Raw genomic sequence first — 12,378 nt, 5'->3', positions numbered from 1 at the left:
ACAGTAATATTATGAAATATCATTGCAATTTAAAATGTAATGTATTCCTGTGATCGCAAAGCTGAATTTTCAGCAGTCATTACTCCAGTCTACACTGTCACATGATCCTTCAGAAATTATTGTAATATTCTAAATTGTGTTCAAGAAACATTTCTTCTTATTATCAAAGTTTAAAAAACAAATGCTTCATAACAAATGCTTAATATTTTTGTGGAAACCATGACACATTTTTCAGGATTCTTTGATGAATATAAGGTTCAAAAGAACAGCATTTATTAGAAATAGAAATCTTTTGTAAAATTAAAATTGTCTTTACTGTCACTTTTGATTAGTTGAATGCACATTAAAAGATTTCATTTTTTGACCCCAAACTTCCAATAGCGTATATTTCCATTTGATTCTGACAGGAAGTAGTGATCAAGCAGAAAAGCTGAATAAGAGCCTGCAAAGCAGCACCCGAATTACAGACAGACTACATTTGTTATGAGTAGCCATGACTAAGCCCTTCACAGACCTCTCATCATGATAAAGGAATGAAACTGGTCAGAAAATAGGTCAGAGTTTATGCACAGACTCACTGTAAAAATACAATAAGATGGCATACAATAATGAATTGTGCTTGCCTGCATAAACTTAAGTAATCTGAACCATTGGAGCTCTCCACCATTAGGCTAAATTTAGATCTAGATACAATGACTGCTGAAACTACTGCAAAGCTACAACCCTTTCTCTGTAAGTCAGTAAAAAGACTGAGCGACGCAGCTGGAGCTGAACTGTTGGCGGTTAATGTGGAATCCAGCCCTGATCATGACTGATGCAATGTAGGGAAACCGTACGGCCCAACTAAAGACAACTAATGTTGACAAAGTCAAGGCCATCTAACACCCTCATCCCTTTCCTTTTTCCGGCAACAAACAACAGCAGGGATGCACAATGTAGAGGCACATACAACACTGTGGGAGAAATAAGAGATCCATGGGATGCTTGTCTGACAGTGAAAGGAAAAAAGAGCACACCCGCGCCCACCCCTAACATGTGTAAGTGTAAATCACTCACCATGACAACAGAGGAGTGTGCTGGTGGGTGTTTGGGCATCTCTTCCTCCTCATCCTCCAGCTCCTCTAACCCATCGGAGAGTCCATCAACCTCACTGACTGTCAGAAGCATGGTAGCATGTTTGGCTTTCACAGTCAACATCTTACACTTGGAGTTCAAGGCCGAGATCTGCTCCTGGTATCCTTTTATCTTCAGGGCCAGTTCCTGTCACAATGACACATTACATTATTATTCCACCAAGGTCCACGCAGTTGGTTTAAGTCCAAATATATACGTCCTGGATTAAGTCCCATTGATGAGGAGTGAAAAGGGGGTTAATGCAGAGAGCGGCACCGGCGAGCTGAGCTGAGAAATTCCCCCTCTCTGTCTGTCTGCACTAGAAAAAAACAGTACAGATGAGAAATCACTCAGTCAGAGGCATTTTGAGCTTGTAGCCAATCAGAGCACCGTGGGAGAAGGACGACAAGCCAAGCCTTCAGGCAACGGCGAATGTGATTGGCACAGACCTCGGCCAACTGGAGACAGTGGGAGGGGAGAAGAGAGGTGGAGCGCGGAAGAAACACTCCCTCCCCCCTCCGAAACTGGCCAAAACTCACACTCATACAACGCTACACCAAAGACCAGTCGGGGAACAGGATATGAGCTCAGGAGCGAGGGGGGCTAGAAAACACCGGCTAGATCCTGTTTACTTGCGGGATTTCCTTCCTTCCCTTCACTTCCTCTCCTCCACCAATCCCGAAGGCTGTGTTTTTTCTGACAAACAAAAAGAACTGGTCTGCGCAAGCGTGAGACAGAGGGGAAGGAAGGGGGCTTCACATTACAGATTTTGTATGGCCTGCGGAGTCCCCTCTCAGATTTCTCTCTCTTTAACTGTCATTCTTTCACACACCCAACACACAGACAGTCCAGTCTCTGGTAAATGAGGTCATGTGGGAGAAAGCTGCAGCTGCAGGCGCTCTGCTCTGCAGAATAAAATATCCCTGGGTGATAAAAGCCACTAGCACATCGCTTGCCACCCCCAACTGAACTAACTCAAGATCACCAATAATAAAACACGCACGAGGATGTTAGATTCTGTACAGGTTTAGGTTTATTTTTTAATTTTGTTTGTTTAAAACTGGATCTTGGCTTTAGGGCTGCTCGATTTTGGGCAAGAGCCCTAAAAATCTATTTGCAATTTTTCTGAAAAGAATTGTGATTGTGATTAAAAATGGGATATTTAAAAACACTCCAACATTTACTCTGTGCTTGTATGTAGGGACTGCACAACTGTGGCAAAAAAAAAAGGTGCTGGTATATATTTAATATTACTATTAATTGCTTTTTTCTAAAAAACAATAACCTGTTGGTATTGTTATCTCCACAACCCTACAGAGAGGAAAAGAATAATAATTAATTATTGTATTACTACTAAATAGAAATATTAAACAAAATAAGAAATATACTATAGTAAATATTCACTGTAAAAAAAAAAGTATTTAAGAAAGGAAAAATATATTTTACAGAACACACTGTTAAAATGTATAATATTAATACGTATGGCTGTTTCAATTCCTTCATTCAAACGATAAAACCATTGTGGTGAACTGTGCGCAGCCCTACTCGCCTTCATGTGTGGTGATGTTTTGTGTGTGAACAATGTAAAGAAACAGAGCAAAACTGGGCGTGGCAGAGAAAGAAAGAATTTTGCCTGCTACTCAGGGACAAAACAGATTGAGGGAAAATGAACGTACTTTTAACACCCATTGAGGGAAGAGGGTACGGTAAGGAATTGGGTATGGCCTGACTCATTCCCAACTGAATGTAGGTGTGACTAGCAAAGAGCAATATGGTGAGTGCTAGTCGGCGTTAGACAACGTGGCCTGCAAGTGAATTGTGAGACTGACTCCCTGACTGATGCACCAACGCAAGGGGATGATCATTACAGATACCACTGCTTATTTACAGAACCAAGTGTTTTAAAAATTAAAAAATGACGCCCGTAAGCTCATCTATATTTGTGAATAGGGCCCTGTGACAGTATGGGATTTTTCTTACCTCGGTGCGAAGACACAACAAATCACCTACAGTTTGTCGGGTTAATCACAACCCCCTCCCCTAACACAGCGGAATTATAATACTTAAGAATGCATGCAGCTTGTAAATGAAACATGGCAAATTAATAATAATAAAGCAGTCTGTCTTCTTTATTATTAAAAAACAGCAAATTATATTAACAATAATAAAATTAAATTAAATTTATTTCAACTTTGGTTTTTCAAGATCTTTGTGAGTTTACTAGGAATTATGAAACAGTTTTTCATCATTTAACAGCAACTTACCCATTAATATTATTTAACTTAACGAAGGCTACAGTTATAACAACATTTTTAAAGTGGAACATTAAAAGATGCTTTTTTCTGATTATTCGGGTTTTATTTAAAAACGCAACATTAAGGGAACATCAGGGAAAATAATTGATAAAATACTGGGTACCGCTTAAGTGAAGTCCTGCTGCTTTATATTTTTTTCGGTTTTTGAATTTTCTTGCCACGAAAAACCAACATGTTCACTTTGTCTGGTTTCAGCGAAAGATCTTAATGGAGTGATGTTGCCAGCCGCACTGACGTACACTCTCCGAGGGAGGGCTCGTAGCCCTAGCGCATATAGTCATATATTTTTGGCAACTTGTTCGAAAGAAGAGGGGAATCGAGCCTGAGCCCTGCAATTTTCTCAGCACGGGGACTGGTAGGACGGAGCAGGCCGGCCCCTCCCGAATTTTTGTAACACCCATCGAGTGCCGTGGCGCTCAACCCTGTTATTTTGACGTCCCGGCTTCTCTATTTTAATATTGTAGACTTCCATAAATTCCCCTCAGTGCTTGAATAAAAACAAAACATTACATGCTGCGCAGTCGGTGGAACACAACAACACGAAGACGATTCTACGCCCGCGGACCTGTCAAGAGCAGGCTCGACGGATTTGGTGTGTGCCTCAGCACAGCTGAACAGTTTCATGTGATGGGGGAAATAGTAAGGAGATATTTGAATTATTCACTAATAAAAACTAGTGTTTTCTGAGAGTCTGTGTCTAAAGAGTGGCTGATCCTGACTCGTCCCATCTCATTAAACGCGCCTTTAGAGAGAAATAGTGCATCCTTACAGATTACGATTATAATGAAAGAGTTTTTGTTTTCCATTTGTTTTATTTCATTAAGTAGCCATTTAAAGCTTTCTATAGATATATTTGTCATGTCTGTGAGGCTCTATTCGCAGATTTTTTCGGTTTCATTTTTGTACTCCTGTTAAAGACAAGACAGAAGAAAAGCACATCATGTATGTTTTCTTTATTTTAATAAAAGCACACCGTTTTGTTGATATTGTGAGTTGCACCACAAAATAAAGTAGACCCTTTACAGTTACGAATGATGTACTACTCTTACCTTTATGAGCAAAAAATGACAGTGTATCCACTGAAAAAAATGCAAGTGATCGCGCTGGCTCCATATCCTGCAAAGTGTCTCTGCACAAACTATTGATATAGTGCACATTTATCTAGGTTTATCATTTAAACATTGTTATATGCTTGAACTGTTTTATATCTATAGATTTTATTTAACGCTAGTCCTGATGATTTGAGAAGGAGGCTAAATTGATCAAATATGCTCACTGTCTGCTGCTGGTGTTTGGTCGTTACTTTAAAAAAAAACTAAAACTTATATTTAACAAACAAAAAATGCTCCAAACGTTTTTCTAAATTAACTTAAAAAAAACAAAACGAAATAATCACTATGCTATTACATACAAAACTGAACTATTTTAATAGCTGAGACAGTAGTATAAGCTGTTTAGGGAGAAGGGGGAAAAAGATGGGCTCGTTGGGCCAGTAATTCTTATAAGACATACTGAAACTAGCCTGGTAATTAATAATAATCAGGACACACATCACAAAATACCCCCCCCCCCCATATGTTTAATGGACTGTCCCTCTCCCTTAGCGTAGGAAGCCGTTTATTTATTTATTTATTTTTTCTCCCAGCAGCCCCTTGAACATAGGATGGAACAGTGGGCATCTGCAAGATGTATGGCTGTACGCACTATGCGTTGTACATGAGCGCTCAGACTGACCTGAGATACAGGCTATATATAAAAGCTGTTTTTTAAAGCATTTGCTGTAATGGCTTAAAAAAAAAAAATAGGCTAATAAATATATTCACATATCAGACAAAATTGCTTTTTTTTACATATATGCCATTATAATTGTTTATTTTTTAATTGTACAGAATTATAAAATAAAACACAAATTTTAATCGGGGGCCACCTATCCTATTTTTATTTTATATTTTAGACATCCATCACTTATGGTGATGAAAAAAAAAACACTCGCCATCTCCTCATTGGATGTGCCTTTAGAGAGAAATGCACGGATTGCACAATGAAAGAGTTTACTGTATATTTCCCGATTTGAATTATTTTGTTTTAAGTAGTAATTTAAAGATTTCTATATATTTTCATCATGCATGTGGAGGCAATTCCCTGAGATTAGTTTCATCACAGTGAAGTGCTCCTGTTCAAGATGAGACGGCAGAAAGCGTTTGTTTTCTTTATTTTATAAAAGCACTACCTTTTGTTGATATTGTGAGTGTACACAAACAAAAGTAGACCTTTACAGTTTGGAATGAACGTATTACTCTAACCTTTATGAGCAAAAATGACTGCTTATTTTAAGTTGTTTCCACTGTTGGAAAAAAATGCAAGTGATAGCCCTGGGCCTGCCTGTCCTGCAGCTTCCACTCTCTGCACAAACGATTGGATATGCATCTAACAGCGCACATTTATCTAGGTTAAACCTTTAAACTAACATTGTGATATGCTTGGTCTGTTTTATATCTTTAGATTCTATTTTAGGCAAGTCGTGATGATTTTAAAAGGCCTAAACTGATCAAATCAGAGGCTATGATCAACTCATTGTCTGCCACTGGCCGCTTGATCATTACTTTAAAAAACATAAACTTAAATTTAACAAAACAAAAAAAAGTGTTTTGAAAAGGGGAAAAAAGACCTGGCTAGGGTCTATATTTGAGACCCGTGCAGCCCCTGGGGGTCTAATCTACTTCATCCAACACTGTTTTTGTTCTCTGTTGTTTTGTGTGACCATGCTTTTGATATAAGCATTTATATACACTTTCACTAGCCCCCTCCCAAATAAAAAAGTGCGGTGATGACGGTGATGACCTCAACACCGCAGTCGGCATCTAATTACCGCGGTTATGCGGTAATGTGGTTATCGTCACAGCCCTATTTGTGAAAATATAAAAGTATGAAAGAAGGATGTCCTTCCTCACCTCACTGATGTTGTATCTGTGTCTGAAGCTCCTGTATGTTTCCTGTGGCACACAGGGCGGGGGTCATGATAACACGGGTGGTGCTTCTTTCAATAAGTCTCTGTAGGTTCTTGACTTCCGGTTCGTAATTGCTCCATACTGCACCATGGCCTCCTGGGGGAATGTGAAGAGGTTCTAAATGCGCCAATTCAAACCACAGTTGCACAGCACCATGTCCGTGCTATAATAACCTATGTAGTACACTGACGGGGCTTTATTTTTTCCCATTTATAATGTGAATACTTAAAAATGTTAGCTCATATCAGCATAAAAGTTTAAATGAAAGCTGAAAACTGAAAAATCAATATCAATACCGTTACGTAAGAATATGTGCGAACGTTGTGCAGATACCTGTAATATATTGCACTGCCTGAATGGTATGGTGTTGGGAGGTGCTGCTCTCTTGTTGCAGACTTTGTGCAGTAACACATAGTGGTAATGCTGCAATTACATCCTCTGGCAGCCGGAGGGCACTCTGACACATCGCATAGCTGCCCCTGCTGCTGGAGACCCGCCAGTCTCTGACAACAGGAGCTGAGCAACAAATATTCAACATTAGTTTGATGGTACCAGTGATACAATCACATGTGATTTTCTTGTCAGTACACTGAATTTTTTTACTTTTTTTTTTTTTTTCCTTAGTATTTCGGTCTTGATTTCTGGTCTTGAAAAATATTGAAACATTCTTAAAACAATTATACATTCAGCAAAAAACTATCTAAGAATATCCTTGTTTTTTAAAAAAGATCTTGAATTAAGTTTATTTTTCTTACCTTGTTTCCTTTCTTTTTTATATGATACCCCTTAAACGTATGTTTTATTTGTTATACGTATGCGTTAAAAAACTATTTTTTTTAACTGGAAACAAGAGAAGGAAAAGAGGGCAACAAACAAAACTTGGCAAAGTAACTATAATTGAGACCATTCTTTTTGTCGAGTGTTATAATAGTACAGGATGTTTATGACTGGGCATTTTGGTAGCGGACAGTATAACGATAAATCAGAGGAATGAAGAAATGTGTTAGTAGATATTATTAGACGTGAGCGAGCTTGCACCGGTCTTCGAGTCAGCTGTTCTCTGAGACTGAGACGTGCCAGATCAGGGGAGGCCAGAGTCTCCTGTACTCTCTCTATGGACTGATGGAGGCTCTTCACGTCACTCTCCAGTCTCCCCCAGGTCCTAAACAGAGAAGGACAACAGTAAGATCATTACGTTCAGCTCAATGTCATCCTTGCTGCTTTACAGAGACACAATCTGTATACTTTGCTCTATTACAATATTCCATTGGGTATGCTTTCACCTGGTGTGGTATTACAAGTAGAGCGCACTTCAACACGCAAGTGCAAAAAATTATAATAATTCGTGAGAAAGAATTCAAAACACATTCTTTCAGGTTGCCTTTCCACCAATAGATAGGTCCCAATACTTACGCATTTCTGACAAATGAAAAATTCTAAGGATTCTAAAAAAAAAACAAAGCAGGTAATGATACAAGGAGTCCTGTAAGAGTGATGCTATATGATACCCTAGGGGATTGATATATCAGCATTTGTCAGAATAGCGCTCCTGGTTGATTAACAGAAACACTAGCTCCCCCTTGTGCTATTTGGATATACACTATCAGTTTAAAAGCTTTTTGAACAGTAAGATTTTTTAATATTTTTTTTAAAATAAACTCTCCGCGTCCTTCTGCTCACAAAGCCTGCATTGGTGCAATTTTTGACTGGTAGTGTGGCTATCAGCTTTGCTAGCCTTCGAGTAATTGAAAAAGCCCATTTCAGTCCACAGCACCACTAATTCCAACACGTCACACGACTGCAGGTTAACCATCATGTGTGGGAGACCCAGACAAAGAGGAATTACTGAAGATCATAACCCTGCTAAATCCCCACAGTGCCCCTGAGCAAGACACTAAAGCCCTTTAACTTCAGAGAATGTCTGCTAAATGACAAGACTTAAAACCACAAAATACAAGCAGCTCAAGAGGACCTAAAATTGTATAAAGTGGTGCTTTAAACCAAATCAATTTAATTCTCCAGCGAACAGTGAATAAAGTACAGAGTACAGGCACTATTTGGCAAAATGTGTACTATATAAGTGGTCCTAGTTTTGCAAAGTCAGGCAGAAAAGAAGGGAGCAAGGATGAGGAATCCAAAAAAACAAAAACAAACAAACAAAAAAAATACTAACATGCACAAATATATAGGAATTTGGTTTCCTGGGACATCAGTTGATTATATACATATAGATACTACAGATTATACAAAAAATATTTGACTGCAGAATTTTCAGAGACAGATAGTCTAAGTAAAATACACAAGTCCCAATCTTGCGAAATCTCTTATACCCGTTACACACACAAAAACTGAAAAGTGAGTCATATTATTACTCATAGTTAAACATTGGCTGAAACCTTTACATTTTAAAATGAAAAGTTATAACATCTGCTCTCTAATACAAAATGGAAGCACATGATTAATCCACTCGTTTCTTCATGGCAAGATGCCAGTTTAATATACTGTAGATATGGGCATGCACTAAGCCAGACATTTCCTATGAATGATTAATTCACATGGCACACATTTTATGCACATTTCTGATTGTATGGTTTAAGATAAAACTATAAAACAATGTGAAGTTAAAGCAGTGTGATGAGCATACAGCAATTTAATGAACAAATTACGTCCAGCAAAGAAGATACAGAACTATGAAGAATTACATTGCTAATCTAACTGGCCACTAGATGGCAGTGTCGTACCTAACTATACAGCACACTTGAAGCTTGACCAGAACTGAAGCCAGTTGATAGTCAATGTTTTTTTTTTTTTTTATTTGCTGAGATGACATTAGAATACACATGGAAAAATCATCATAAATGTAATTTACAAACTGAAAATGAAGACACTGTGAGCACTTTACCGCAATTCCCTATTTAGAATGACACTTCACAGAACAAATAATTAACTACAGCCAAAAGACCATGGGCACATGCACAGCCCCACCCGCAATACTCTTATTTTTTCACATTATAATACTTGTGACATGCTGCTGTGTATAACCTTGGCGCTTGCGTCTCCTGTAGGCATCAGGAGTCTTGTTTTGGCTCTCTGCTGCAGCTCTTCAGCATGTCTGCTCGTTGCTTCTGCTGCCACCTGCTGGTGGAGAGCATCTGTCTGGACCACCTCCCCCAGCATTCCCACCCTCTCCCACCAGCCCCATCAAACTCTCTCCTTGGAGGATCTTGCCGACTCTTGCAATAAGGCCGATTGAGATATATCACAAAACAACCATTTACATTTCTACCCCAACAGCCACTGAAAATTCTGAGAAAACTGTGATCTGATCTGGCTAAAGTGAGTGTCACCACCTGATGGTGTTGGATTTGCTCATTGCTCTGGAAAGGCTGGACTCCAATGATGTTGGCTGAGACCACAGTCGCTGTCTTTTTCTGTCCAGTTTGAGAGTTACATCATCAATGCATTTCATTAAATTTTCTTCAAAGGTCTGTTCTGCCCTAAATAGAGAAAAAGGTCAATTTGTTGAATGCATTTTAATTAAAAAAATAATCACATTTTTGAAGATGAAGTGTCAACAAACAGGACTGCAAAAACCAATCATTGCTTTCACACCCAAATGGTTCTCCCCAATGCTGACCTTCTGAACGGCATGTTGTCCCTCTAACCCTCTGCCAGTCTGCTGGTCTGAGCACTGAAGCTCAGTCAGTTTACTCAGGCTGGAGCACAGCTGTTTGGCTAGGAGAGGATTTTGCTCACCAAACTCCTGCACTGCCACATCTAGCTCAGACAGAGCACGACCCACATTCCTCTAGCCCTCCTCAAAAAGAGTCTGAATAGAGAAAGAAAAATAGAAAAGATGGCAGAGGAAAAATATGTTTAAGTTGTAACTATGCAAAGATCAAAGTGTTGTAAAAAAATTACAAGTTGCCTTTTTTTGGCATTGAAATAAGCTGAAATAATTTAAATATTAGATGAAACAAACACTTAAAATACTTAAATGAAAAATGCCTTGGCAACTAATTTACAATAAGCTGAAGTACTAAAATGACAACTAAAATAAAGCTAATATAAATATAAAAAACATTAAAAAAGACAAAAACAAATTACTTAAAGCTATAAATAAGACTATAATCATACAATACATAACACCTAAAATAACACTGCCTTGTTATTAATTCCACTCAACGTGATATATTTAGAAATCAGGTTGCACAGAAGTCAGTCTAAAGTACACTTTCTGTCATCATTTACACTGTGCATTTCAGTAATCAGGCAGCACAGTCAGTACCACAGCTTCCAAAGACTGTGCTGTATTCCTACCCCTGTCTCCTCTTTAGCCTCCTCAACATCCACAGCCTTCTGCTTGAGTTTCAAAAGAGATGATTGACTTTTCTGTGATATAGCTTGAAGTCTGGAGTTAAAGTCTTCTTTAACTCTCTGCTATGTTGGACCTCGTCTTTCCCGTGCCTGCACCTGAGCACAAAAGAAATAAATAGGGAAGTGATAAAGAAACATTATCTAATCTCCTTTTCTTTTAAACCTAATTAGAGTGGTCCCTATTTGGCTGCATTTTACATTGGAATGCCTACTGCACAGATCTTACATTTTGACACAAATCAAACTTTTACATGTCTACCCTAATCTTCACCAGAATTCACTTTGGTACTTGTATTCGTGACATTCCTAGTATGAATGAAGGTACCTGATCTACTGTAGAACTCAGAGCCAGTGTAACCTCTGCCAGCGGGGTGCTGATCTCTGAAGACCGGAAGGGTCGGCATTGTGGACCTGGTATTTCATCTGCTGGCAATCTGCAACTCGTGCTCAAGGTTGGCGGCGGTGAGAACTGCATGGCCTCCATGAGCACGTCTAGCAGAAACCCACAAAACACATACCCATATTTTATCAGTCAGCAAGTAAACTGGGTTGTAGGATGTTAGAATGCCAGCACTATCTTCATCCTCTCTTACACTGTATAAGGTGGTTTGCTTACCCCCGAGGTCCAGTGAGCAGGTTATCCAGTCTGCAGTGGGGTCTCAGCAGCAGCCCCTGGGGTGTCCTGAATCCAGCCCTTTCAGCAGGCCCAACTCCCTCAACCACTTCCTCTCATCTCCCGCAGCTCAACCTGCACCTGCTGTCTAGTAGCAACACACCTGCCCTGCACACGAACTGAGGGAGAAAAAGGGCACAAAAACTTATTATTATTCTTTATGCAAATGATAGAAAATGTAAAAAGCAAATGACAGAAAAGTATGGTTGGACTTTTTTCACAAAAAGACAGAATGACAGAACGAACAGAACAGAGAGATAAGATAGACAGACAGAAATTCATACTTCGTCATATTCTCCTGAATGCTCTTCAAATTCCAGCAGACATGGATTGTCTTGGTTGTGTTTTCTGTCTGTGGTGGATGCAGCTGCATGAGGATGGAGGAACAGTTTGAGCACATGGTGTCTGAGGAGGGTCCGGGCGCTGCTCTCTCTCTCCCCCTCTCGACTAAAGGAATCATGGTACTCCAGAAGGCTGTGTAGGGCTGCCATACTAGAGGCTTTTTCCACCATGTTGTCAGGAACACGACTGTGCAGGTCCTCACAGACAGCTCGCATTTTCTCCAGCTAATCACAGAGAGATGTGGAATTGGTTACTCCACCACAGATTCTACTACTGGTAATATGTGCTAATAAGTTTCAGACATCAGTAACGCGGTCACAAAAAGATCAGCTATCAGTACACCAAGGAACTCTTAATAATGAATTAATGAAACAGATTAAAAAAGCAAGACAAACTCTACTCTCTCTGTGCTACATACTGCCTTGCAAGCAACTCCAAGTATGAATGAAGGTACCTGTCATATCCTCAGCTGAATAATGAAACAGGCTTAGGTCAAAAAGAAACTACACAGAATAAGTGGCACTGCCAAAAACGAACAAGAAACAGTTAC

At 39.2% G+C, this 12,378-nt stretch overlaps 1 protein-coding gene across 1 annotated transcript in view; it reads right to left on the bottom strand.

The window, feature by feature from the left end:
* LOC109045026 (nesprin-1-like) overlaps window positions 1-12,378 on the bottom strand; it is a 115,547-nt gene that overhangs the window by 38,789 nt on the left and 64,380 nt on the right. The window contains 7 exon segments of the mRNA XM_042778325.1: window positions 1,057-1,264; window positions 6,385-6,532; window positions 7,459-7,598; window positions 10,102-10,244; window positions 11,139-11,305; window positions 11,590-11,605; window positions 11,771-12,052. Of these exon segments, the coding sequence (XP_042634259.1) occupies window positions 1,057-1,264; window positions 6,385-6,532; window positions 7,459-7,598; window positions 10,102-10,244; window positions 11,139-11,305; window positions 11,590-11,605; window positions 11,771-12,052 (1,104 nt within the window).

This window comes from Cyprinus carpio, chromosome A20, assembly GCF_018340385.1.
Source record: "Cyprinus carpio isolate SPL01 chromosome A20, ASM1834038v1, whole genome shotgun sequence".
Taxonomy (NCBI): Eukaryota; Metazoa; Chordata; class Actinopteri; order Cypriniformes; family Cyprinidae; genus Cyprinus; species Cyprinus carpio.
Note: the sequence above shows the minus strand (reverse complement) of the source record. Positions and strands in the feature narration are given on the sequence as shown.